The following is a 26,722-nucleotide window of genomic DNA, read 5'->3' on the forward strand; positions in this document are numbered from 1 at the left end:
TTCTAGAAGGTAAAATAAACCTATGGAATATATATCGCTGAAAACTAAAGTTAAATGTGGATGGAAATGAGACTATTTCTATAGGTAAGACCCATTTAACTCGATTTAATTCTTGGGAATATCATTATAAAGGGTAAAACTAAACTTATGGAATATATACCGCTGAAAACTAAAGTCACATGTGGATGGAAATGTTTTCGAGTGGGGCCCATCTAGGGGGTGCTTCTACTTTCTGTTTTCGCTGTGTGCTAAAAAGCGGGGGGAAATTTATCGCTAACTGCTTGGCTGATTGTCCCAGTTCTTGTTCGACTTTCCCCGCTCCCCGGCGATTTGGATTTGGCCTCTTATCTAAGACCATTGCCAGCTTTTGGTAATTGTCGACGGCTTCTGCTGCTGCTGCTGCTGCTGCTGCAGGAATTGTGTCCACGGGTTTTCCATGGAGTTCAATTCTTCGGCCCCATTTTTCCGCTGGCATTCCATTTTTTTTCTTTTGGTTTTTGGTCCTCCGCTGCTGCTTAATTCTTCGCTCGTTTTTGTTGTAAGTTCTTGTAGCTTTTAACACGCACACAGAGGCGTCTCAACACGCACACCAACGAAGCGAGCGAGAGCGCGCGCGTGTATGTGTGTGCGTGGTGAAAAGCTTCGCGCTGCCTGCGCCTTCGTCATCGTTTCGTGTGGTGAGTTCGGCTGGCTGCCTGCATTTGTGTGCGTTATATAAGTCGGTTATGAGTCGCGAATCGAATGGCCGCACCCCCCCTCCCCCGGCCCCCCCGGGGATACCCCAGAACACCGAGCCGGAAACCCACCACGGCCCATTGAGAATGTTACCAAAAAAGTTCTCAGTTGTTGATAGCGCACACATATAGCCGCATTCCGTAGTCCGTAGTCCGTATTCCGTATTCTGTAGTCCGTTTGCCGTGGAGCGTGCAGAGCGCTTTCAGTCGCCGATTTGACCGCCAAACAAACGCAACGCAGCTCGGCTGGTTTTCCAAATAACGCCTTACACCCAAAAAAAAGGCCAAAACGCGCTCTCCGGTCCACAGAAATCAACAGCAACAACAGCAACAACAACAATAACAGCAAGAACAACAACCAACAATAACAAAATAAAGCAATTACATGTAGTTGGTTTGTTAGCCACTTTTTTTGCCAGTTCCCAAGCAAATAGTTGACATTTTTTTTGCGGTTAAACAGTACAACAAAAAAATTAAAATCATATATAAATAAAAACCAAAAAACAACAAACAAAAAGTAAGCAAAAGTGCGATAATTAAATGAAAACATTACGGACAAAGCAGCAATAATAGTTGTGCTAAAAGGAAATCAACAAAGGGATTAAGTGTTTATTTATATTTGTGTAGCATACTTTTGTGCGGCAGCCAAAGATTAATTTACACAAAAGGGATCCGCACACACACACACACACACACCCGCGAACACGCACACCAACAAGCGGCGAAAGAGACAGCAAGAGGGGGGGAGGGGGGCGACGAAGGTTACTTTCGCATTTATGCATATGCGATGTCTTTCGGTTTCGGTTGGGGTTTTCAGTTTTGGTTTCGGTTTTGGTTATGCTCACAAAACTTGACCCAAATTTACGTTTTGCGGTCCAGCAGCTGCCGCTAAAAAACACATATATACGGCCAGCGGGGGCGGAGAAAGTGGTGGGGAGGGGGGGGGGGGGGGGGGCGGCACCGACAGCGAGACAACGTGGAAGGATTATGTAAACAAAAATAGGTTTCCCCTGCCTTTGAGCTCGTGTCGCGACGCTCCGACTTAACCTCCAAGGACTCGGTTTCGGGTTGGCTGAATATCTGTATATCCGTCCATCTGTATCTTTATCTCTATCTTCATCTGTATCCCCATCTCCTGCCGTCAATGGCCGCAATCATCCGCACACAATCCGTTCGTAATCCGTAATCACCCATGCAGCTCTCACCTTGCGTGTCACCTCCTCGTTTTTAGCCATTGACGGCCAGCATTCACCACTTTCACCCGACTTTTTCCAGTGACAAAACGGAGCGCAGCGACCAAAACACGGCTACAAAATGCATTTTAATTTGCATCAATTACTTGATAATTGGCCACGGCCAAATCGGGCGCAAAAATCCCGGAATCGACACGAAAATAGCTGGATAAGATCTCGTTTGCAACCAAATTGGGCAATCTGTCGCGGCCAAATAGATGCAATCTGCATCTGCTGCCATTTGACGATCCGGAAAGTGGGGTATACGATTCCGAGTGCAGAGGCCCTTTCATTCATTCTATGTTTCTATATTTTGGCCAGGAATTTAGTGCCCATTTGGTATCTCTTTAACCAATTTAATTCAAAACCCTTTAAGATGTTTATCTGCAAGCTAAATTTATTGTCAACTCGTATGAATTCAGTTTGGCTTTTTTATTTTGTTCCTTCTTTATTTTATTTATTTGTTTTAAGGTGTTGAATTTGACTTACTTTAAGAAGGAGTTATAGTACCTATTACAAAGTTTTTCTTCTAAGCAAATTTGTATTAAAATTCACTTAGTTTGTGACTTGAATAGTTTAATTTACGATACAAATCGAGGGATTTTATATCAGGCTTAAATATTTTTTGCTTCGTCTTTTTATCTATGGCGGTTTCGACTAAATTTCAAAATTAAAATAATACTTTTCAAAATAATATATTATGAATTTAATATATAATAATAATAAAACATTACGTTTTTGTATTTAATTCAAATATTTAATACGAAATTTTAAATGTAATATGCAGATATTTATTTTTACTAATCCATTTTTTATCAACATTTATCTATAAATATAAAAATTATTTTCCGGTAAATTATTTTTTTATCGTGGTATTTTAAGAAATATTTGTTTGTAGCACATTCATTCTTAATATTTAGGTAAATACACTTGTATATTTTTTATATTTCCAGTTAGTTAATTTATTTATTGCGCTGCTTGTGCTATTCATGATACATTTCAGTTAGACCGTGCCATGAATATTTCAATTTTGATAGCAGCACTTATTCGCCAGGACCTACTATGCCAATCACAGTTTCCTCCTAGGAATTCCACATTAAATGCTCTGAGGAATTTCCATTGCCGAGATGGCCTAATCCAATCGCCTTAAGGTAGGCACTGACATTTAGGCAATCCCCCGCCAAGTTGATTGCAATCCACCAGCCACCCACCTTCCTGGTGGCCCTCCTCGTCCTTCGCGGCTCCTCGAATCCTCGAATCCTCGAGTTGTGCATTGTTTGCATCGAGTCTTCGGCTTCATATTCGCCGGGGCGTTTTGTCCTTCATCCGTTTGGTTGGCAGTGGATGTAAAAATTAATTTACCACCTCCGCTGGTGATGCGGGGTGACGGCGCCGCCTCTGCGGGCTCCGCGTCTTCGGAACGACCCCTCTTTCTTCTGGCCAACTCAGTCTTCATTTACATTTTTACACAGCGAAAATATATCCTCAGTTTGCTGGGATGTTAGCCTTTCACAATCAAAGTATTTAAAGCCTTGGTTCAGTTTCCAGAAGCAGTTCCAAGAAATATTCTTTCAAATCAACCAAATGATAACCAACTTATTTATTTCTGGTATTTATCTAAACCTCATTCAGTTTAGAAAAATATTAAACAAGTAAACTCTATTCCTACAATCAATTTATATTATATCTAGTAATAACTAATTGTAAGTCTTGAAGAAATATTTATTTGGAACTGGTTGAGGTCCCTTGGGAAGGATACAGATCTTAGCCAAAACCAAGACTGTAGTAAGAATACTAAGAAAAACTTTTATCTTTACGGGCTTGGGCTCTGCATTGATCCTACAAATTCAAAGGAAAGTTTTATACGAGTATATACAGATATTCTGTTTTTCGACGCTTTAAGTTTTACGAAAATAGTTGCTAGCCAATTTAAACGAATTCTAAAGAAAAAACTAGGAAGTTTTTGTTGCTGAGTGTTGAAAAACGCTTAAGTTATTCGATTCGAATATAATGGACTTTTTTCTTTACTGGTTTGGGCTCTGCTTGAATCTTTAAATTTAAAGGAGAATTTTATATATAAAGGTTTTTTTCGGGTCTTGAAGTTTTAAGAAAATATTTGTTAGCAAACTTAATCAGATTCTAAAGAAAAACTAAAGAGTTTTTGTTGCTAAGTGTTGAAAAACGCTCAAGTTTTTGGACTCGAATATAATGGACTTTTTCCTTACTGGTTTGTGCTCTGCATTGATTCTTAAAATTCAAAGGAGAGTTATATATATATATAGATATTCTGTTTTTCGGGGCTTTAAGCTTTAAGAAAGTATTTCTTGGCAAACTTAATCAGATTCTAAAGAAAAAACTAAGGAGTTCTTGTTGCTAAGTGTTGAAAAACGCTTAAGTTTTTCGATTTGAATATAATGGACTTTTTTATTTACTGGTTTGGGCTCTGCTGATTCTTAAAACTCAAAGAGAGTTTTATACTTGAGTTTTAAGGAAATTTTTGTTAGCAAACTTAAGCGGAATCTAAAGAAATAACTAAGGATTTTTGTTGCTAGTGTTGAAAAACGTTTAAGTTATTCGATTTTCAGTTCCATAGAATTAAATGGAAATGTTTTTTTTCTGTGTAAACCAGCTTTCGGGTATCGTTTACAATCCATTTCATTCGAATAACTTTGCGCGTAGCTCCGTTCCATTCACCGCGTTCCGACCCCCCTTTTCCCTGCCCTGTATTTTCCACCCCGCACTTTTGCTGGCGAGTGTAGATGAGTGCGAGAAAAGTGTTGCATGCTCGCGGGCTAAACGCGAGATGAACACGCAACTGAAGGATAAAGGCGGTGGGTGGTGGAAGGAGAGGGGGTGTGGCCGAAGAAGGAGGCTGAAAGACAACAACAGCAAGAACAACAACTGCAGCAGGCAGCATAAAAAATAAGCACACACACACAGACAGAGACAAGGAGAGAGAGGGGAAGGACACATTCAGACAGATAAACGAGTCGAGTTACAAGCCAGGACTTTTTTGGGCCAGAGAGAGAGGGAGAGAGAGGGAGAGCGAGGGGGGGCTGAGATAGCAAGGACCTCTATCTGCATCCCTGTCTACCTAGTGCCGTCTCGCTCGTTGGCACTGCATTAGCAGCCAGCTGTGAACGAAATAAACGTAAAAATATTTTTAGTGTGAACAAATTTCAGCTCGTCGCTCGTTGTAAAAGGCAACACAGAATGAAACTGAAACACTGCGACAAACGCACACACACGCAGCAGCACACCTGACATGATAACACACACCTACACACCCACACCCCCACACACACAGATACAACGAGCTGTGTTTAGTTAGCAAATGCCAATGGCTCATGGAGAGAGAGCAGTAGCGAGATAGTGAATTAGAAAGAGAGAGAGCAAAGCAGAGGCCGTTTGTAGGTGTGGGTGTCTCCCTCGGTGTGTTTTCGTGTTCGGTGTGTGTGCGACAGTTTTGTAAACAAACAAAGTCAAAAGCAACAAGAGTTTCGCCCGACTTGAACGAAGATATTGGAGGGCCTCTCTGCAGCCAGCTAGGCTTTACATAATTGTGCCCTCCCCCACGGCAAATGAGTTCATTAAAAGCGAAAGCAGGTGACCCCATTACCCCAAGTAATTTCACATATTTGCCGTTCCCCGAACGGTATTGAAGACATTTGCAGTTTTTAGTATGAAGACATAAGAACTTACATAGCTCTATTATTATAACATACATTATATATAATATATGCATAATGACATATGATAAAAGGGTGGTTAAAGGCAAAATACCGAATGATGTTGAAGACATTTGCAGTTTTTAGCATGAAGACATTAGGGGACCTTATTAGATCTCACAGAACTCTATTATTATAACATATTTTATAATATTAAATGCATAATGACATATAATAAAAGGGTTGTTAAAAGCAAAATGCCACGTAGTGATTAGCAGAAAGACATTATTAAAGCACGCTAGACCTCACAGAATTCCATTAAAAGAGCTAATTAAATGAATATTTCGTATTACCAAGAAATGGTATTAATGATATCGCCAATTTCCCAAGCACTAGGGGCCTTTTTAGATCTTCAAGAATTCAATTTATTATAAAAGAATTCTATTCCTAATTCCACACAATAATGATTTCGCTAATTTCCTAAGCATTAGGGGACCTTACTCCATCTTATAGAACTCTATTATTATAACAGAATTATATGCATAGTGCCATATAATAAAAGGTTAATGAAAGGCAAAAAACTGTATTTGTTATAACAGAAAATATACATAACTTCAAAAATTAACAAGGGAGAACGCTATAGTCGAGTACCTCGACTATCAGATACCCGTTACTCAGCTAAATGGAGATATGCAAGCAGCAAAGCGAGATTAAAATGCGCCACCTACCGGCGGTATACAGATTTAAGCGTTATGGGCGTTAGAGTGGGCGTGGCAAACTTTTTTTTGGGTCAATCGATAGGTATTGACGACACCAATACATTTCAGTTAAAAATTTTTATCTAGCATGAAAATTGTGGGCGTCACAGGGTTTTGCGGTTTGTGGGCGTTAAAGTGGGCGTGGCAAACTTTTTTTTGGGTCAATCGATAGGTATTGATGAGAACATTACATTTCAGTTAAAATTTTCTATCTAGCATCAAAACTGTAGGAGCCACAGTTTTGGGCGGTTTGTGGGCGTTAGAGTGGGCGTGGCAGTCTACTGAAACAAACTTGCGCTGCGTAGGAAGCTTAGGAATCTGCACGCCAAATCTCAATAGCCTAGCTCCCATAGTTTCCGAGATCTCAGCGTTCATCCGGACAGACGGACAGACGGACAGACGGACATGGCTAGATCGACTCGGCTAGTGATCCTGATCAAGAATATATATACTTTATGGGGTCGGAAACGCTTCCTTCTGCCTGTTACATACTTTCCGACGACTCTAGTATACCCTTTTACTCTACGAGTAACGGGTATAAAAAGGTTTATTAAAAGCAAAGAACTTTGCAGTTATGAGCAGTAAAGCACGCTAGACCCTACAGAATTATATTAAATGAACCAATTCAAAGCAAGTTCAAATAATTTGTGTTTCCAAGAAATGGTGCTAATGATTTCGCTAATTTCCAAAGCATTAGGGGCCCTCATTAGATCTTATGAACTCTGTTTATTACAAAAGAGTTCTATGAATAAATTCCTTGTAATAAAAAACTTCACATAAGAAAAGCTTGATAGAACTTACAGAATTCTATTAAAATAACTAATTTAAAGAAAAGTAGGCAATGGAATGTTCAAATATAGTGTGTTACAAAGAAATGGTATTACTGATTACGCTTATTTCCTAAGCATTTCCTGTTAATATGATTGTTAATTTAGATTAACTAAACTTTCTAATAAAAATTGAAGAGAAACAAGTAAAAATAAAAATAATTAAATATGTTGAAATGTGAAGAAGGCCTCCCTTGCTGGGAATCATATATACTTATTTATTCTGAATTGCCCCCCATTTCAATGTTCTTATAAGCCAAATGGAATGGAAAATATGCCATATTGACTTAAACTTTAGTTCAATATTCGTTAAATTAAGTTCAATGGAACTAAATCAAGGAGATTTTATTAAGGGTTAAAAAAAAGTCCCACAAGGTGAAAATGAAATAAAAGTTTATAAGAAAGTAAGTAAATAATAGTCTTTGGCTGTTTCTCAGAGCAAAAGTATTACTTTCGTGAGAAAAATATGCGCCTTTCGAGATATTACTAAAACACTTTATTTTGGTTTTGAAAAGACTTCTATTTTTGTTAAGTACTTTTACTCGCAGCAAAATCTATAAAAGTATATGAGTGATTTTAACTTCTAAATTGTATAAATAAAAGTCTTTGAAAAATTGTTGTTTTGAAAAGTCAATGATACCTGCTATGAAAGACTTTTAAAATTGAAATAAAAAAAACTTGTAGTGAAGACTGAATACAAATTTTAAAAATAGTTATTTGAAACTTTTATAATAAAAATAAAAAAATAATCGATAAAAATAACTTTTACCTTTTACCCGTTACGGCCCCTGATAAAATCGTATTAACTGATTTTTTTTTGTGACTTTCCCAACTGTTGAAGGTAAACTGCAAGAGTAGAGTTTAATGGCACAGTTGAAGCACTCGAGCTGAGACCGAGATGGTATACGATTTCACGATCAAACTCTGTTCCTCCAAGTTACTTTTGGTTGGATTCGCCACTTGTTCGAACAACAAATTGAGTTTCGAGTTCCCGGGAAGGGATAAGCTCGGATTGCTGCCGATGAACAGCAGTTCCGTCACGTTCCGCAGCTCCTGACTTCCCCTCGGGGATTGAATGTTTTTGATTCCGTTTCTGCACTTGATGCGAGCGTTTTGCATGCGACATCTCGGTGGGACTGCATCTGAAATTAACAGAATTTATTTCATTGCATACAGCTGCCCCTGCCCCTGCCCCTTTCCTTTCACCATTTTCCCAGGGGGGGGAGAAAAAATAAAAAAATACAATGGCAACTTATTTTTATGCCATTCGCGTCAACCGCAGAAGGCAACACAGAGAAACGCCCCCACAGCCCACAGCCCACATCCACCCCCTTTGGCACACACAGGGTTAAGTTTTTTATGCGCTTTTGTTTGCATCCTCTGCAGCGGACCACGCCCCCTTCGCCCGCCCCTGCTACACGGGTTTTTTTGTTACCGACTGTCATGAAAAGTTCGAGTCGAGAGTTGACCTGAAAAGTGTCGCTCTGTGTATTTTTATGCCTTTCTACCCCCTCCCCCCCCCTCCTTCGGTGCTGTGTGCTTTCTCTGCCACGCCCCCCTTTCGCCACGCCCCTGGCCTCGTTATAATCATCGACGTGATGGCCATAGTTCGACTGGGTTGTCTGGAAAATCACTAATTGAACATCGCCAAAAACTGAAAATAGTTTTTAATCAAAAAACGGGACATGGGGGACTATCGATAAGTTTGATGGATGAGTCTCGAGGGGCAAAACAAAATTCAACTCGGCTTGAAGTATCCTTGGGATAAGATCACTTCACACTCCTTTTGAGCTCTGCTCACAAACTTTCTAGTCGAGAAAAACTGCGGCAAACTTTTCATAAACTGTCTACGTCAGATATTGGGACAGAAAAAAAAGGAATCTATAAATATAAATACACAATATACACATATATAGATTTAATATCTGCAAATATCTTGTGAACTATGCTCCCTTACTTTTTCCTTTCTTCGCATTTAATTTTTTTTTATAGGGAAATTATAGAGCATATTAAAATACTTATGGCAAAGTTTTGAATACCCAAAACCAAAGCAACAACAAAAAATTGCAAAGTAAAACGAACTTGAGCAACAAAAAAGTTTGCCACTAAAAAGCAATAGCAGTCAAGTGCAACAACAACAACAGGAACAACAACAAGAACAGCAACTAGGGGAGCCGCAACAACAACAACATGGGAAAAAAGAGCTCCAAGTTGAAACAGGATACCATTGATCGCTTAACAACGGACACATACTGTAAGTAAATCGAAAGTTCTATAATATTCCCAATCAAATGGTGCAGTGCGTTTCAGCAGATGTCAGATATTTAAGTTGATAGGTATCAATTCGATTGTCAACATGTTTAGAATACAAAAGAATATGAATTTGTAAAGGGATTATCTACACTTATACGGGTTTAAAGAAAATTCAGACAAAAACTCATAACGATTAATCCTTTGGAACTAAAGAATTCGCGTTCTTTAGCTAAATACCTCTGCATACCTAAACATTAAACTTGGAACTTTTCAAGCGATTGTCTGGGAATGATCCTTTTCCAAAAAAGGTTTTGCGGTGGAAACGATTTCACATCCGAATTTTCAATCTTTATTTTATTTCTACTCATAAAAAACGAAATATTTTGTTGCTAAACGAAGGATTTTTTTAATTTTTCAAGTTAGTAGATTTGCACTTCGTTCAGAGACAAGATTATTGAACAAACTAAGTAAATCTCTTTTATAAATCGCATAAACCGTTCTATAGCAATAGGATCCACCGCAGAGCACTTGAAATTTTATTTTTTTAATTTGAAAGGCTTAATTTTTTGAGCTTTATTGTTTTTCTTACTTTAAGACATTTTTTAACTGAGGCATTACAATCACAAGTCCCACATATATCATATATTTACCTATATTCTACTTATATAAAACTAAAAACCTTTTCGCTGAACAATGGTTTTTTATTTTTTTTTAATTAGTATTTGTACACTCTAATACAAATGTTTAAGTTTCTTCGTTCAGAGACAAGATAGTAAAACAAACGAACTAAGACTTTTACATATTTTTTAATTCGGATTAGCCGTTCCTCAGGAATCGGATCCACCGCAGAGCACTTGAAATTTAATTTTTTTAATTTAAAAGGCTTAATATTTTGAGTTTATATTACTTTTGTTCAATTAAGACATTCTTGAACAAGTCCCACATAAATCACATTTACCATACATTCCCCTATTTGTAGCACACGAGATTTTAAATTAATCAAAGGGTCCGTAGACTGGCTTACAAATTTTCACACACATCCCCTGATGACCCGACCCCAGCTCCCTTAATAAACACTATATCAATTCCAGATCCACCTTGTTTTATTATTTTTCCATCCACTGCCCCCGCCCTTCGATGTACCTTGTAATAATTCCATTTCCTTATTTATTTGTTTGTTTTGCCCGGGCATTTATGCGAGGCAGCTCCCATGGCCTTTCGCCTTTGCCCCAGCTCATTTCCCATTTCAGCCCGATTGGAATTTTCCCATTTTGATTTGTTTTTGTTTTCGTTTGCCGAGCATCAATCAAAGTACGGAAAGGTGCAGACATTTTCCGCGGCACAAACCCTGCCCGTCCATATGTCTGTCCATATGTATCTGCCATCCAGAGAGATGCATAATTCAAAAGTGTTTTCCCCGCGAACTTGTTCATCAGGCCAACTGACTCACTGACTCATCCGTCAAGGGCGAATGGCAATAAAGTGGCCCCATCTGAGCCCGATTCGATTGAGAAACTCGGGATTAGCCAGCTCAAGTTCGCTGCATAAATGGAGTGCGAAGGATCCTGTCCTTCGGCCATTGCGTCCCAGTTCCCCATCCCAACCGCTTCTCAAATCTGGCGAGGCACTTGACATTTATGGTTTAATTTTATCGCTTTTCCCTGTAGCCACTTTTCCTGCTACTTTGTTATAAATTGACATGTTATTGTTGCTGAAACTGACAGCTGCAGTTATTGCTTCTTTTGAGTTGAGTTTGGCTAAAATCGGTGGGGTTTTGTGCATTTTTCGTTGCTGTAACCGTAATGAAAGTGCCACAATGGTTCATCAAATGTGTAATAATAGCTGTAAAAATAAATGCAGATTGATATTTTTTTATGGTATGTAATGCACCTTAAGATACAATCGGCACTTAAATAAGCCACTGCAAAAGTTCAGCATTAAAACCAAATATTCTAGACTAATTTAGCCTCTTTGACGCCAAAAAAATGTATTTTGGTAAACTAGTCTTCTGTGAGTTACTTTTTTAATTTATTTATTTAAATTTTGATTTTAAAGCGGAAAAAAATAACCTCAATGGTAACCAATCGGGTTATTTTATATCAACTTCGGTCCCTTATGTTACCATATCATATGGATATTTTCGAACATATCAATTTGGTATTTTTTTTACCCGATTGATACATGTACATTGATACATATCAAATTTTCTAAAAAATTTGGCATTTGTAATACCCCTGTGGTATTTTTTCATATCAAACTGATATTCTTTCATATCAAGTCTACAGTTTATATGAGAGTCATACCGATTTGTCAAGAATTCATATCAATATGATACGGCTACATGTCAACATTTATAATTGATATGATTTTGTATATATCAATATATATATATCATATCAATGAGTTCGTATTATTTTGATATTAAAGTATGTATGTGTGAAAGTTGAGGAGACAATATCAAACGGGTATTGTTCCGTTTTTTCTCTGTATAGCTATACGTACTGGCCCTTAAGTTAAAAGGGGGTTATTACACTGATTTTAAATTCTTAATTGTAGTTGTCATTAATAATTAATATTAACCACTAAATATGTCTCATTTAAGTTATTAATATTTGTGTGGGACAAGCGGCATCTGGTTTTTAATAGCCACCCTTCTTAGTTAGTTCACAGAGAGAAATATTCAAGTACATGGTTCTTGAATTGGGAAGATTCGTTCTTAAGACAGTGTAAGTATATTTTGGTATCAATGTTCTCGATATTACAAAGAAATGGTGGGAAGAAAAAAGTTAAATTGAGTTTACTTAACAACTTTTTGACTGGACCTATAGTTTTTTTGTTGAGATGTACAATGATTCGAGCAAAATGAAAACATTTTCTACTTCATAAATTTCGTTATATTTTTAAGAACATTTTCAACTCAAATGAGAACGTCAGAATTTTCCCCGTGTTCCAATATCATCCTTCAAGCTGTACTGCTTTTAGAACTGCGTTTTAAGTTAACGTTACGTGTAATAGAGCTATTTTGAGCTGGGTTCAACGACGCTGTCCCTCTACCCGGCCAATTCTAACATTAATTGTATGCTTTGTTGCTCCGTTTTACCTTTACCGCTGGTAGTTACCTTTACCTTTGCATTTACCCCAACCGTTTGTGGTTACCTGTTGTTGTGGCGCATACAATGTGTTGCGTTAACCGTTACTATTAGTTACACCCTTATTTTACGACCCCCTCCCCCCAGTTTTCCCCCGTTTCTGGCTTGTATCTGCGGCAGGAACTTCTTTTTCATCTGCTCCTTTTACTGCCAAGCAGGACATTACATTTACTTAGCTGGTTCTGGTTTTGCCTCTTTTTGTTTTGGCCATTTGGGCTCCTTAAAAATGCAAGTCAGAAACTTTTCGAGCCCAAAACTTTGTGACTAATTGCTTTCGTTTTTTCCTCCCTGTATTTTCTTATTCTGTGGTCCGCACCGGGGTCATGGGTTAACCGGAGGGGGGGGAATCGCAGCAGGGCAGGGCGTATAAATAATTACCGTTGGGCATTTGCGGGCACCTGGCCAAAAGGAGAGGGCCAAAGAAAAGTGTTGACAGATTGCTGCCAAAGTTTTCACCGTTTTTTAATGGCTTTTCCTTGGAGTTGTTTGTCTTGGCCCTGCTGAAATGGAATTCATTGGGCGCTGCTTAAATATGCAGCTCTATAATTGTAATCCTCATGCCCCCAAATGCTGCAATCTCCTCCAAAACCCCCCCATTTTGCACCCCTTAGGCCCATTGTATGTATATGCAACAGCTGCTGCTTGGCCGGGATTTGCTTGTACAAGCAAAACAAATGAATCAACTGAGGACTCAATTTATTGCCAACGGGTCGTATGAACAATTTCTGCCGGCATGGGTCAATATTTGTCCTGTCCATTGACATGCCAATCAATTGGACATTAAACTAACCCCAGCCCCCATCGCCTTAACCCTCTGCCGCAGTAAACTGGCCCACAATGGAATAAATAAATAAACAGCCAGAAATTTGATTAGGACAGGCAAGGGATGGAAAATGCAAATTCCCCAGTGCGTTTAGGCCACACACCCACCCATTGAGTCTCGATTCAGGGCCCAGTCCAGCGATGCCTTAGCCAAGTTAAAAGGCAGGACATATTGTGATGAGTTTTTGTACTTTGTGCCAGCAGAGTATTATTTTTCTTTAACTTAAATGCTAGTTGAGAATTTTGTACGAGTTCCATGCAATGAGATCTTTAAGATTTTGATCATTACTTCTTCTGCTGTTCCAAAGAATCTTTAGGTTTTTAAAAGATACAGCATTTATAACATATTTTTGGTGGAAGAAAACATGACAAGCACGAAACTGAAGTGTAATAATTTGCCATTCGCATACTCTGCTCTGATTTGGAAGACTAAGAATCTGCAGCCCCTTGGCACCATTTTAACTTTTTTACGACTTTTTAAATATTCATATAAACATTAATCAAGGTAGCAACTGTGAGATTACACATTGTTCCTTTTATCTTAACAGGCCAATTTTAGTACTAAAGAACTGGTTATTTCAAAGATGATAATAGGAAATTTTGTCTAAAAACTTATTTTTGATAAAAGGAGAGAAACTCAATATCACCTAAGGATTGAAAAACAATAAGATGTGTAGATTAATTCAAAACTTCATTACGAGCTCAACAAAGTAGGCATTTCATATTTGGTTAACTTGTTTCAGGGTCAATGGTTTCAAAATATATTTTCTGGAATATTTAAGACAATCTAAAGTTAACAATTTATATAACTTTTCGACTGAATTCACCACATTAAAATGTTTCTCAATTTTTATACAGATAATAAGGTCTTACATTCCAATTTCTTTTGTAAAGCTGTCGGAAAAATGTTTCCTAGTTATTAATAATTTTATTCTTTTTACGAGTTTTCTTAGATGAGACTAATAATTATCATATCTAATATCAGGTATTTTCAATAAATTTGTTGTATTATTTTTGACAAAGTGCATTTTTTCTGAGTAAAATTATTCTTCATGTCTTGGTTCTAATCTGCGAATGTTGCGAATACTGTCTCGTCTACAGAAAAATTAAATGGAGCCAAGCATATGGTTTATAAAACAGTCAAATCGTTGATGTCTTCATCAAATGAATTCAGTTGTCCTTTTCCCAGTTATATACTGATAAAAAAAAGAACAATGTTGTGTTATGTTTATTGACTTTAAAATACTTCTCTAAACTTCACATAATGAGTCTTCATAAACTTAATTCTAGTGTGTTTCTTCAAATCATCCAATTGTCATATTTATTAAGAGCTAAAATTTTTTATATTATATTCGATTGCTCATTTTTGGTGCGAATTATTTAAATAACTAAACCGATTTCATAATTTCTGACTGCTTTGTGTACGCGTTAAGAGTGTAAGTCCTTTGAATTGTAAAATTTTGAACAATTAATTAAATCAGACAAAAGAATAAACCATGATTAGCGGAAAATACGATCAAAGAGATTTGAAAAGATAGCGATACGACCAGCATTAAATAGTTATAATTCTTTTTTGTTTCATTGCATATAAAATTTGATGGCAATTGGATGCATATTTTATTTTAGTCCTGCCGAATGAAAAAAGGACGAAAAGACAATGCAATTGAACGGCTGAAAATATGAAAAATGGAATTTATAAAACACTATCAGTTCAGCCATCGTGAAATTGGTATTTAAAATATTTGTATGCTGACAGTGGACAATGTTCGGCGGAAAATGGGGGGAAAACAGGAAAAGCCACCGGTTCCATGGGTTCCTCAAAATGCCACCCATGAATATGTTATACACGGTCATCAATCGATTGGGGATACTCCCCCGCCCGTATCCTTTACAAAGGTGAGCCTGTCCCCATCGTGACATCCTTCGATGCTGATCCCCAATCTTTTCCATCCCAACTTGAGCTGCCAGAGTGACTCTTGCCATTCGCATGACAATGCAATTCGGGCTGTGGAACTGATGGCAACAAGTCGTATGAGCAATATGCGCTTTATTTACAATCAATACAGGCGAACAAGAGGCACACACACAAAAAGTGGGGGGGCACACACAATGCTGTCCGTAAATGCCGTTATATTTTTACATGCCACACGTCAATAATGCGAAAAAGGAAGGGTCTGTCTGTCTGCCAGGCTGTCTGCCTGTCCCTTAGCCAGGCTATCGATTACCAATCAATTCTGCTCCTGGCGCTGGCTGTGCCAATTGTTGACTCCATTGGATTGACATACCCCGCGGGATAAGGACTACAAATAATGGATCTGTGGATCTCGGAATGGGGTACGAGTCGGGGGATGGGCCCACGAAGCGCTTTTCCTTTTGCGGCTAATTAAAATGCAAATGCTGCAGCGATTTCTTTGCCAGTCGACTAATCAAAATGAAAAATGATATCCAAGTGGGGAAAAAATATGCGAAAGATTTGGTGGGGCTTGCACAATGAGAAATAAGAAATTCACTTAGTTTGGCAAACAATTGTGGTTAGACATTACCTTAAGAATTGAAATTAAATTTTTTTAAATTAAAAGGCACATTCTACATAGGAGAATTTTAAAGTACTTGTGCACCATATGTGAAAAATTATTCTTGTGACTAAAAGTATGCCATACATTTCTTCTTTTAAACGGCTTGGCACAAAATCAAAGTGTATGTCGGTTAACCTAGCCTTCCCCTCTATTATTTTATCTCTTCCAAAAGAGTTGATTAAGTTTCGATAACAATTCGATAAAATGTTAATGACAAGCCCCTGTTCTTGTCGATGACATGTCGATTACAAATTGATAAATTAATCATGCAAGACAGCCAAGGACATGCCCATGTTAATTTCATCAATCATTTGAATGAAAATTAATGCATGATTCATCAAAAAGAACGAAAATGTTACTAAAATACATACTAAAAGTATGCCATACATTTCTTCTTTGAAATGGTTCTGGCACGAAATCAAAGTGTATTTCGGTTAACCGACTCTTGCCCTCTCTAATTTTATCTCTTCGAAAAAAGTTGATAACATTTCGATAACAATTCGATAAAATGTTGATGACAAACCCATGTTTTTATCGATGACATGTCGATTAAAAATTAATGAATTAGGCATGCATGACAGCCAAGGACATGCCCAAGTTAATTTCATAAATCAATTGAACGAAAATTAATGAATGATTCATCAAAAACAACGAAGTTTTTTGGTACTGCAGGGTAGCTATATAGAAGTTTCACAAACAGGTGTGGCGATTTTTCAGTGCATTTTCCTCAGTGTATGTGGCTGGGGCGCTAGATGATATATGAACCACAGTGCCATGAATAATGCGAGTGGCCGCTGCAGATAACTGGCAGCCATCGAGTCAATAGCCCGTCTCCAGCTCCGGTTCCAATTCTCCAGTTCCCCGGGGGGTGTTACTGGCCCCTTGGCCATGCCACCCCCTCCTCCCCCTTTTTTCGCCACCCAAATTGCCGGCCATTGACCACGCAGCACCCCCTCAAAAGCAATTCCAATGTGTGTAATTTTGCGTGAATTTATGTTTTCATTTTCATTTTTTCCCAATGCCTGCTGCTCCGGCTGCTCCTGGTCAGGGAACATGTGCGCCATTCACACGCCGAGGAGTCAGTCCAGGACCTGGGATCAGGATATGGCCCTGGTCAGGTTGGACATGGGCATGGGCATGGACAGGGGCTGGGGGCTTGGACCTCCCAAGGGGGAGCACCGTTTAAACGTTTGGTAAACGGCCATTAGGCCAACGGCAATGGCCAAACAAAATGAAAAAAGAAAACAGAACATTTTATGCCAGCAAAACAAAGAAAATTTCTATATGCATGAGTGGCGGGGAGAAAGTGACTGGGGGAGGAGGCGGAGAAAGCGGCGGCGGAGGGGGAGGGGGAGGAGGAGGTCCAGATGAAGCCCAGGGCGTGGTCGAAAGACAATGAAAGATAATTCAGGACTCGAACCGAATGAGTTCAACATTTGCATATGCGAGTGGAGCGGGAGTAGATAGAAATGGATAATGAAGAGGTCATTCCGGGAATTTCCCTGACCCCTTTCACCAACCCAACCAACCCAACCACCCCTTGCCGAACGCCAATCAATAATATATGAATAATTTATCATCGGTGATTTCATTAGTTGTGTGGCAAAGAACGAATTGATTTAGAAGCCATCAGTGCCAACTAAGTTGTGTGTAAACCCTCGAGCTATAATTATTTTCGACTGCGAGGCCAGAAACCCTCTTCGGCGATCGTCTTTAATAATGTATCAAGCTGTCCACAATGGGCTATTTTCGGTATTAAATGTGTAATTTAACAAAACCCAAATTCAACTGAATCTAAATTAATTGCTAACATTACCTTTAAGATACATTTCATTCTAATGACTAATGACTAAATGACTCAAGCTTAGATTTCGACTTCGATTGCCATGAGTTATGGACATTAATGCTTGAAAACTTACGCAAGCATCCTTTACTGAACTATGTTCAAATTAGATATAAATTATTTCATTCATAATAAATGAGCAATATTGTTTCCAGCCCCTAAAAGATAGATTTTAGCTAAACCATTGGTAGATTGGGACTGAATTTGCTATTTACAAAGACCCTTCCATCGTCAGTAGGCCTTTGCCACTCCATGGATTTAATGGTAGCTCTTGTGTAAATAAACAATTGGCCAAATAAGCCATTGTTATTGTCAGCTGTTTGGCAACTCTGAAACGCACTGTACCATTTTAATGGTAATGGTTCAACACAGCCCACATGAGTTTGTGCTCAATTGAACATTTTACCATATACCCCGCCCCCAGACCAACTCAAAATAATTCACTCGCACCTTGTAAATATTTCAAATACCGCATAAAAATTTAATCCACTTCGATTTTCTGTTTGTTTTCCATTGCAGTCACAGAGAAAGAAATACGTCAATGGTGAGTGGGCGTGGGCTGGCAAAAATGTCTGCGAATTAACTGAATATGTATCAATTCTTTTTGGCCAACCATATTTTCGGCAATTCGGCAGGCACAAAGGATTCCTGAAAGACTGTCCCAACGGCCTGCTCACAGAGCAAGTAAGTATCGAATGTGGATGGGGATGCCATATAATGTGAGGATATATGAAGATATATGGGCTTTAAGTCTTTAAGTGCCTGCTGTGTGTGCTTGTACTCCACCTGAGCGTGGCCAATTCATTTAAGTCAAACGGTTAATTAAGTTAATTTTCCGCCTGGCACCCAACTCCCCTCGCGATTTATGTTTGCTAATTCCACGACAGCAGCCACATCAGACATGGATGGATCCTCCCCCCCCCCCAGGAAGATACAAATGGGGGTGGGGCGGGTGGCCAAATGTGTTGACGACCCCGACTGCTAATGACATTGCCTTTGTAGATGTTGATGTTGCTGCTGTCGTCGTCGGCTGTTTGTTGATAATGAAGTTTATTAATGCGAGCATTATTCAAACACGAACCCAGCTCCGCCGACATATGTGCCACGCCCCTAATTGATTCATCTGCATTTGTCTTTTGCCACCCTCTCTCTTGCTTTCTCCCCTTCCCGCTTTCTCCAGGGCTTCATCAAAATCTACAAACAATTCTTTCCGCAAGGCGATCCCAGTAAATTCGCATCGCTCGTCTTTCGTGTCTTCGATGAGAACAATGTGAGTATGCCCAACTATTTGAACCGCCCTCTCCCAAAAAAAAGGGGCTGGCCACGCCCCTACACAATGATTTCCATTCCCCAATCCATAAAATAGTTAGTTCAAACAATGAAAATATATAATCTTCAATTTCATTTATTAGCCAATGTGAAATGATTTTTTCCAAAACGAAAGTGTATAGTTTCCATTCCCCAATCTACTATATAAAAAAATCAGTTCAAACAATTTACAATGTTAATGTTATATATAGCCTTCAATAATTAAATGTATTTCATTTTATTAGCCAATGGAAAATGTTTTTTTTTAAAAGTGAAAATGTTCCATTCCCTAACCTACTATACAAAATATTCAGTTCAAGCAATTTACAATACTAAGTTTACTAACCAATAAAAACATATAGTCTTCGATAGATAAATGTATTTGATATTATGAGCCAATGGAAAATGTTTTTTTTCAAAAGTGAAAATGTATACTTTCATTTCCATAATCTACTACACAAAATAGTCAGTTCAAGCAATTTACAATGTTAAGTTTACTAACCAATGGAAATATATAGTCTTCAATAATGAAATGAATTTTATTTTATTAGCCCGTGAGAAATGGAAATGTATTTTTTTTGTGTGTACCGCAGTTAAAATGGAACTAAGAAATTCTCAAAGAATGTTTAAATGCTTGCCTCCATAAATTTGTATACAATTTGTTGTGTAAACTAAAGCATCGTTTTTAAAAAGCAAGAAAATATTTTTTGAATAGTTGATTTTTCTCAACAATACTGCTGAAAATTTCCTATTTAGCAAGAGAATTTTATTTACCAAAGAAGAAATACAATAAAATGAATATTTACATAAGTATTCATAGATTGTATATGTTAATTTTGTTTTGCTTTTTGTTTTTTCTAACAAAAGAGTTGGGTTAACCTTCTTGTGGCCGTGCTGACGTTGGCTGAAAATCTGAGACGGCCACAAATAAACTGATTTCAGCAGGTTAATGTCCTGCTCTCACCGCCGCCGCCCAGTTTATGGGATTTATGGGATGGGTGATCATAAATTTTGGGTGCTTTTGTTGTTCTTCGTTTTTATTATTTATGGCCCATGGGCGTGGCCCGCCCCCTTCTGCCACCCCGCCACCACAAAATGTCAACTGTCTGATGTCTGCACTGATTTGCTTTCTTTGTCTCGCTGCGCGTGTGTGTCTCCCTCTGTGTGTGTGCGTGCTTTCTCCTCCCCCTCTCCCTCTCCCTTTCTCTTTTCTCTCTCGTCCTCCCCTGCCCGTTTCCGTTTCCGTTTTAATGGGTCCTCAGGATGGCTCCATCGAGTTTGAGGAGTTCATACGCGCCTTATCCGTCACATCGAAGGGCAACCTGGACGAAAAACTGCAGTGTAAGTGGTGCCATGTTTTCCAGAAAAGACCTTAAAACGTCTCTAGCAAAAAGCCCAGCAATCGATAAGTAATTTTATTATTTTCTTGCCACTATTATTCATGCCTCGGCCACAGGGGCCTTCCGTCTGTACGATGTGGACAACGATGGCTACATAACGCGGGAGGAGATGTACAACATAGTGGACGCGATCTATCAGATGGTGGTAAGTGAGCTGGAGAAAGGACCTTTAGTGCCATGTTACCTTATATATTATATTATATATGTAACAATACTTTCATCTCATTCCTTTTAAACCCCCTCTAAAACACAGGGACAGCAGCCGCAATCGGAGGACGAGAACACGCCGCAGAAACGAGTGGACAAGATCTTCGATCAAATGGATAAAAACCACGATGGCAAATTAACATTAGAAGAATTTCGTGAGGGTAGTAAAGCTGATCCACGTATAGTTCAGGCGTTAAGTTTAGGTGGTGGTTAAACCGATTAACAATGGCCGTTTACCGATAACAGACCCAATTCCAATTCCACAGAAACCAAGCGCGCAATAAAAAGAAATCCGATACTGATACTGAAATTTGATCAAAACCCGCTAAAAAACAAACAGAAAACAGAAACCGCAAAGTAAAAGTAAAAGAAAATTAGAGGGGAGGAGGAGGAGGACGGCACGGTGCCACGCCCCTTCCCTTCGTTTGCATTCGCTTCTTCACTATTCACTTTCTCTTCTCTCTACGCTTTTCTCAATTCTCAATTCCCGATTCTCGATTCTCCGCGCGTCGCTTGCGACACTGAAGATGATAATAATTTTTTGATATATGCATAAAGTATAACTAAACGAGATGGAAAACCAAATAAACGAACCGAAATCGAAAACGAATCGAAAATGAAATTAATTTTTAAATATACACCAAAATATAAATATATAGGAAATCATGGCGTAGTCAGAGCGCAGTTCATAGGAATAATGGAAAAACCAAAAAAGGAGAAAAATAAATAAACTTATACTAATTTTAAATAAAATCGGAAGGCGGGAAGGCGCAAATCAATTTTTGAAGCATACACCAATTACGAGTAAACTAATTAAACCTACGAATAAATCAGCATAATTATACTATACAATTAAACGATACATTTAGAGCCGAACTAAGCCTACGAATCAATTGCGCAGCCTTCGAAGCAAAGCTAATGATAAGGCGAGTAATCTAAACTCGATCCAAGTCAGCTAAATCCACTCACGACAGCCAACAGCAGCCACTTAACCCACACTAAATATATGAATACATATAGATACATGTATGAATCCGAGAAGTGGCCGCAGACAGGACGAACAGAGTCTAGAGTTCAGAGTTTAGAGGGGGGTCAAACAGAGGGGTTGCCAAAATAAAATCACCAGTAGGCTAAAAAACCCTTGTTAATGGTAAATTTATCATGAGAGAAACTTGGATAACCCTCTCCCCAGTACTTTCATTTATTCTCTCTTCTATGTAGAAATGGCAATATTTAAATATCGAAAATAAATGGCATTGTAAGCGACATTCGATAAGACCATGGACGATAGATTTAGCTGTCAATAATGACTTTGATATATCACATGATACGCCTCTATATGTTAGTGCCTTTGTTGATTTCATGTTTCTAATTTCGGCAATACCGCTGACCTAAGTTCTCGTAAGTATAAACCTGAAGCTTACCTTTGATTTGGAACTTATATTTTAGGTTTCTTAGAAAACTGGTTATTTACACTTCAGTTCAAATAGTATAATTTGTTCTATATTATTATTGGTGATATTTCGATATCTTAACTTTCGATTCTTCTTGAGATTGTGGCCTCCTTCACAAGTCTGTAGGGCCTTCACAGTACAGTGCGTTTCATGGCCAGCAACCCTGATTTTGTAGTCCATCTCCTGTACCAGCCAGCTGCCTTACAGCCATGAAACGCACAGTGATGACTACTTACGCAGTTCCCCTTGGAAAGAGATTGAATCTGCAGATGAGTTTTTGATAGAATCCAAACAGCAGCGATTACAAAAAGTGTTGCATACCCGACAGGCGCAGAAAAAGTGTTTGCTTTCGTTTGCTCTCTCTCTCTCTCTTTCTACCTCTATCACTATCTCTTTCCCTCTCTCTGTATCTGTATTTCCTGCTTTGCCTTGTTTTCCGTTAAGCGTTATACGTTCCCAACAACAATAACCCAACCATATTTACAATAACAACAAGAACAACACGAACATATTGACAATAGGCGGAGCAGGATGAGCAGGAGTCGATCCGAAGGTCTTGAAACAGTGCCCAGAACCCAGAACCCAGAACCCAGAAATCCAGAAATAGCTGCGAAATCGAGCCATTAATAAATGATAAACTAATCAAAGAACGCACAGCTACAACCAGAGCCACATCAACAGCCAGAACATGAACATATAATATATATTTATATACACAGATGTATATCCAGGTCCTCGAGCAGCAGCTGAGCAAGGAAGTTGGAGCAGTTAGGATATATATATATATAACAATGAAACAAATCCATCATACGATTTAATTTCTATTCTATATGCGGTTCAGCTTTATTATTGCATTGATTTTACAATAAACCAGTCAACCGTTTTACTATTCCGATGACTATCTATAAATACGAATCCCCCGCTTTCTCACGCCCCCTTCAGTAGACTTTGTGTAATCTAGATAGGGGAGATCTTGGCCTCCCCGAAAGACATAAACACTCACCCGAAAACACAACTGTATATCTATACCTATATAGTGCCTATGTATGTAGTAGTAATTCTTCTTATAATTTCGCCTGCTTTGCCTTCTTTGAGAACATTCCCAATTGACCGATTTACGTTTATCTTTTCCTATGCTTTCCATGTATTTAAGCACCGAACTAAAAGAATAAACACGATAAAAATTTAAGAATAATGCCATGCAACCCAAACACTTGCCCCAAACATCGAGACACACACACACACGCACACATATAGCCATATGTATGTGTATATATACATATATGCCTAAACTTATATATACTCTATATAGTAAGCACTGCAATCGAAAGCAAGTTAAGGAACTATAACGAAACCAAAACCAAAAACAAAAACGAATACAAAACGCTTCTATAAACCTCACTGAAATTCTTCGAAGAAAAAACTGAAAGATATGATACACACACATATGCATACTGACACGCCCACACACCCATACACACAAACACACACACACACACTTGTACGAGTATATTAACAATAAACGTAATGCGAAAACTTAATCAATAATTAAATAATTCGAAAGTGATATAGCTGACAAAACAAATGTGTCTGTAGTCTAGTAGTTAAAAGAAATTGAGAAAAACGAAACGAAACGAAACGAAAAAGAAAAACATTTATAAATAATATTAACTAAACAATTATATGACAGATAAATGGAAAACTCAACGCAATTTTCACGTTGACTTGTTTTTTTTTTGTAAGGAGACGCGTAACAGCGGAAGCGGAAATAAGGAAATCAAACTGTAAATAACACTAAGTGAATCACGCACACCACTCCACAAGACACACCCGCACACACACGCGCATACCCACTCACACACTCACACACTGACAGAACGAGGAGTACCGAATAAGTTTGTTAACACCAAAATATAACGGGTCTTAAGTAACAAAAAACCAAATCGAAAACAAAAACAAAAAAACAATAATAAGAAAAAAGGAAAAAAAACAGTAAGTTAGAGCAAGGAATTTTTTTTGTGGATTGAATTGGATGGGTTTGAAACGAATCAAGTCAATTGTAATAGCCGACAAACGAATACGAAAATTATTAAATATTTATATTAATTTACAATGGGCCGGTGAGTACAGGTTTTTCCGGAAAAAAAGCAGCACACGACCGATGGAAGTCGAAGATGAGTTTCTTTCCACCGCCGTTGACAAACCACACGAATGTCAAGTTAAACGTTTCACAAGCAATATTTTACATACTTATACATGCATTATATACATATATATATATATATGGGTAATTATATATATGAATAAATATACGATAATAAATATATACATAACTTATATACACACCGTGCAATAACGAGTAACGAGTCGACCGGCAAATAGAAATAATGATAAATTATTGCATGGCAGATACACGGATATCCAAGCGAGATGTCTGATAATGCGGAAATAACTTAAAACCAGATGATAGCGAAGGGAAATTAATGACACTTTTAGTGATATTCTTTAGCAAACTTGAATCTGATTTCCTTGCTAAGAACAAAACGAAATGTATAAAGTCAAGAATTCAAAAGCCGAAAAACCGAAAAACAGAAAAAACCGAAAATATAACGATAACAATTAAAGCAAAGGTCGTATATTTTACAAAAAAACGAAGAGAAACAAATGCTAAAAAATAAACAAACAAATTTTTTTCTCCCATTTACCTTGACTCGACTTTCAGTTCGTTTGTACTACTCTATTTACGGTTATTTATCATAATTATTATTCCGATTCCGATTGTTATTATTATGATTATATGGCAACGTCGAATATTACGATTATTGTGTAAACACATGCAGCAAAACTTATAAGAAAAACTAAAAACTTTATAGAACATAAAAACGAAAATCAAATTCTTTTACCAAGGAAAAAACGTAATTATTTTTTTTAAGTAATCGCCTAAGGGGGAATGGAAAATTTATCTTGTTACTGTCAGAAAATATTACTTACTTCAAATAAAAATTTTAAAGCGAGCATCCGAGCGACTTTATTGTTCAATTCAAAGTTGAAATTGGGTCATCCAAAGGGGGCAATAATTATTTTGATTGAGGTAAGTAGCCCCCGACTCCTGGGAGTCTTCGCCAGCTGTTCTGGATGGTCCCCCCCCCCCCATTGGGGGACCCTCTGAGTACATGAAAGTTTCAACTTAATTGTCGGGCTCTTAATGGGCAAGTTGACTGTGGCTTTTGCCTTGGCTTTTGGCTTTGGCTTTGGCTAGAGAGCGTTTTGTTTAATGGCCATTAACGGCTACGGCCAGTCACACGTGGCGTATGCGCAATCAACGGAGACAGCTACATGGCGATTACACGGATTTGCCCCCAAACGTAACGTATACGCAGCGTAAGCACCTAAATGTATAATGTTTGCACAAAGCAAACTTCAAGTGTCTGGATGGTCAGATGGTCAGATGGTCAGATGGTCAGATGCTCAGGCTGACATGTTAACAGTGTGTAGCAAGTTGGGTCAACTTTATTTGCCGGATTGATGTCGTACTTAGTACTAATTGATGTACTTACATGTCAGTGCTGTGTGGGCTTGCCTTGAGTGCGCCCAGGAAATTGATGGTGAAACAATCTACTTAAATGGGCAAAAATATAAGGTAAAGGGGAATTTCTAGAGGGTTCCACGGACACTACTAAAAATACCTATTGGGAACTAACCAAAATATCTTCGAAAAAGCCTAATAAATATTGTTTAATACAGAAAAACTGATGGTTACTTACTGATAATTATGCCTTTTCCTAAAAATTGCAATGGAAAAATTCACACAAAATTACCAATTAAGGGAAACATCACTTCTTTGATTTATGATGATGGAAAATCCATCCGACTTAATTCGCTAAATGAACATTATATATTTCCCGGCGAAAAAAATTAGGTAAAGGAGAATTTCTAGAGGTTTACTACTCATACTAAAAAAATACCTATTCAGAAACTAACCAAAATATCTTCGAAGAAGCCTAATAAATATTGTTTAATACAGAAAAACTGATGGTTACCTACTGATAATTATACCTATTACTAAAAATTGCAATGAACAATGCACACAAAATTACCTATTAGGGGATATACATCACTTTTATGATTTATGATGATGGGAAATCCATCTGACTTAATTCACTAAATGAGCTCTACATATTTCCCAGCCAACCGCCTAACTTTTCATAACTCTCCTGACAGGCCTTTGCCGCAAGTGTTGACATTTGATAATTTTCATTTAGCTGTTTTTTCTTTCATTTTTGGGCGGGGTGCGCATTTTTGATTACCTTTTGCGGTTTTTGTGCGTGCCGCGGGCGTTGGAAATTGGACATGAATTAGTAATGAATTTTGCCCGCAGATGCGCTGGCAGAGGCGTCGGCAGAGGCAGCGGCTGAGGCAGTGGCGTCGGCAGCTTGTTTATCTAGGCAGCCCAACTATTTATAATAAAAGGCTGCCAGATTAAAAACCAAA

The 26,722-nt window shown here is 38.1% G+C and overlaps 1 protein-coding gene across 2 annotated transcripts; it reads left to right on the plus strand.

The window, feature by feature from the left end:
• The first annotated feature begins 898 nt into the window (after positions 1–898).
• On the plus strand, positions 899–25,246 carry Frq1 (Frequenin 1). Of its 2 annotated transcripts, none has more exons than XM_017075322.4 (8): positions 899–1,251; positions 9,212–9,473; positions 18,382–18,406; positions 18,498–18,546; positions 19,043–19,132; positions 20,433–20,511; positions 20,627–20,715; positions 20,824–25,246. In XM_017075322.4, the coding sequence occupies exons 2-8, from the start codon at positions 9,410–9,412 to the stop codon at positions 20,989–20,991; spliced, it is 564 nt and encodes a 187-aa protein (XP_016930811.1). In that variant the 5' UTR covers positions 899–1,251; positions 9,212–9,409; the 3' UTR covers positions 20,992–25,246. The 2 variants fall into 2 exon arrangements, with proteins under 2 accessions (XP_016930811.1, XP_065723720.1); XM_065867648.2 differs by having other exon boundaries at positions 899–1,128.
• The last annotated feature ends 1,476 nt before the right edge of the window (positions 25,247–26,722 follow it).

The sequence above is a fragment of the Drosophila suzukii genome, chromosome X, assembly GCF_043229965.1.
Source record: "Drosophila suzukii chromosome X, CBGP_Dsuzu_IsoJpt1.0, whole genome shotgun sequence".
NCBI classification, from domain to species: domain Eukaryota; kingdom Metazoa; phylum Arthropoda; class Insecta; order Diptera; family Drosophilidae; genus Drosophila; species Drosophila suzukii.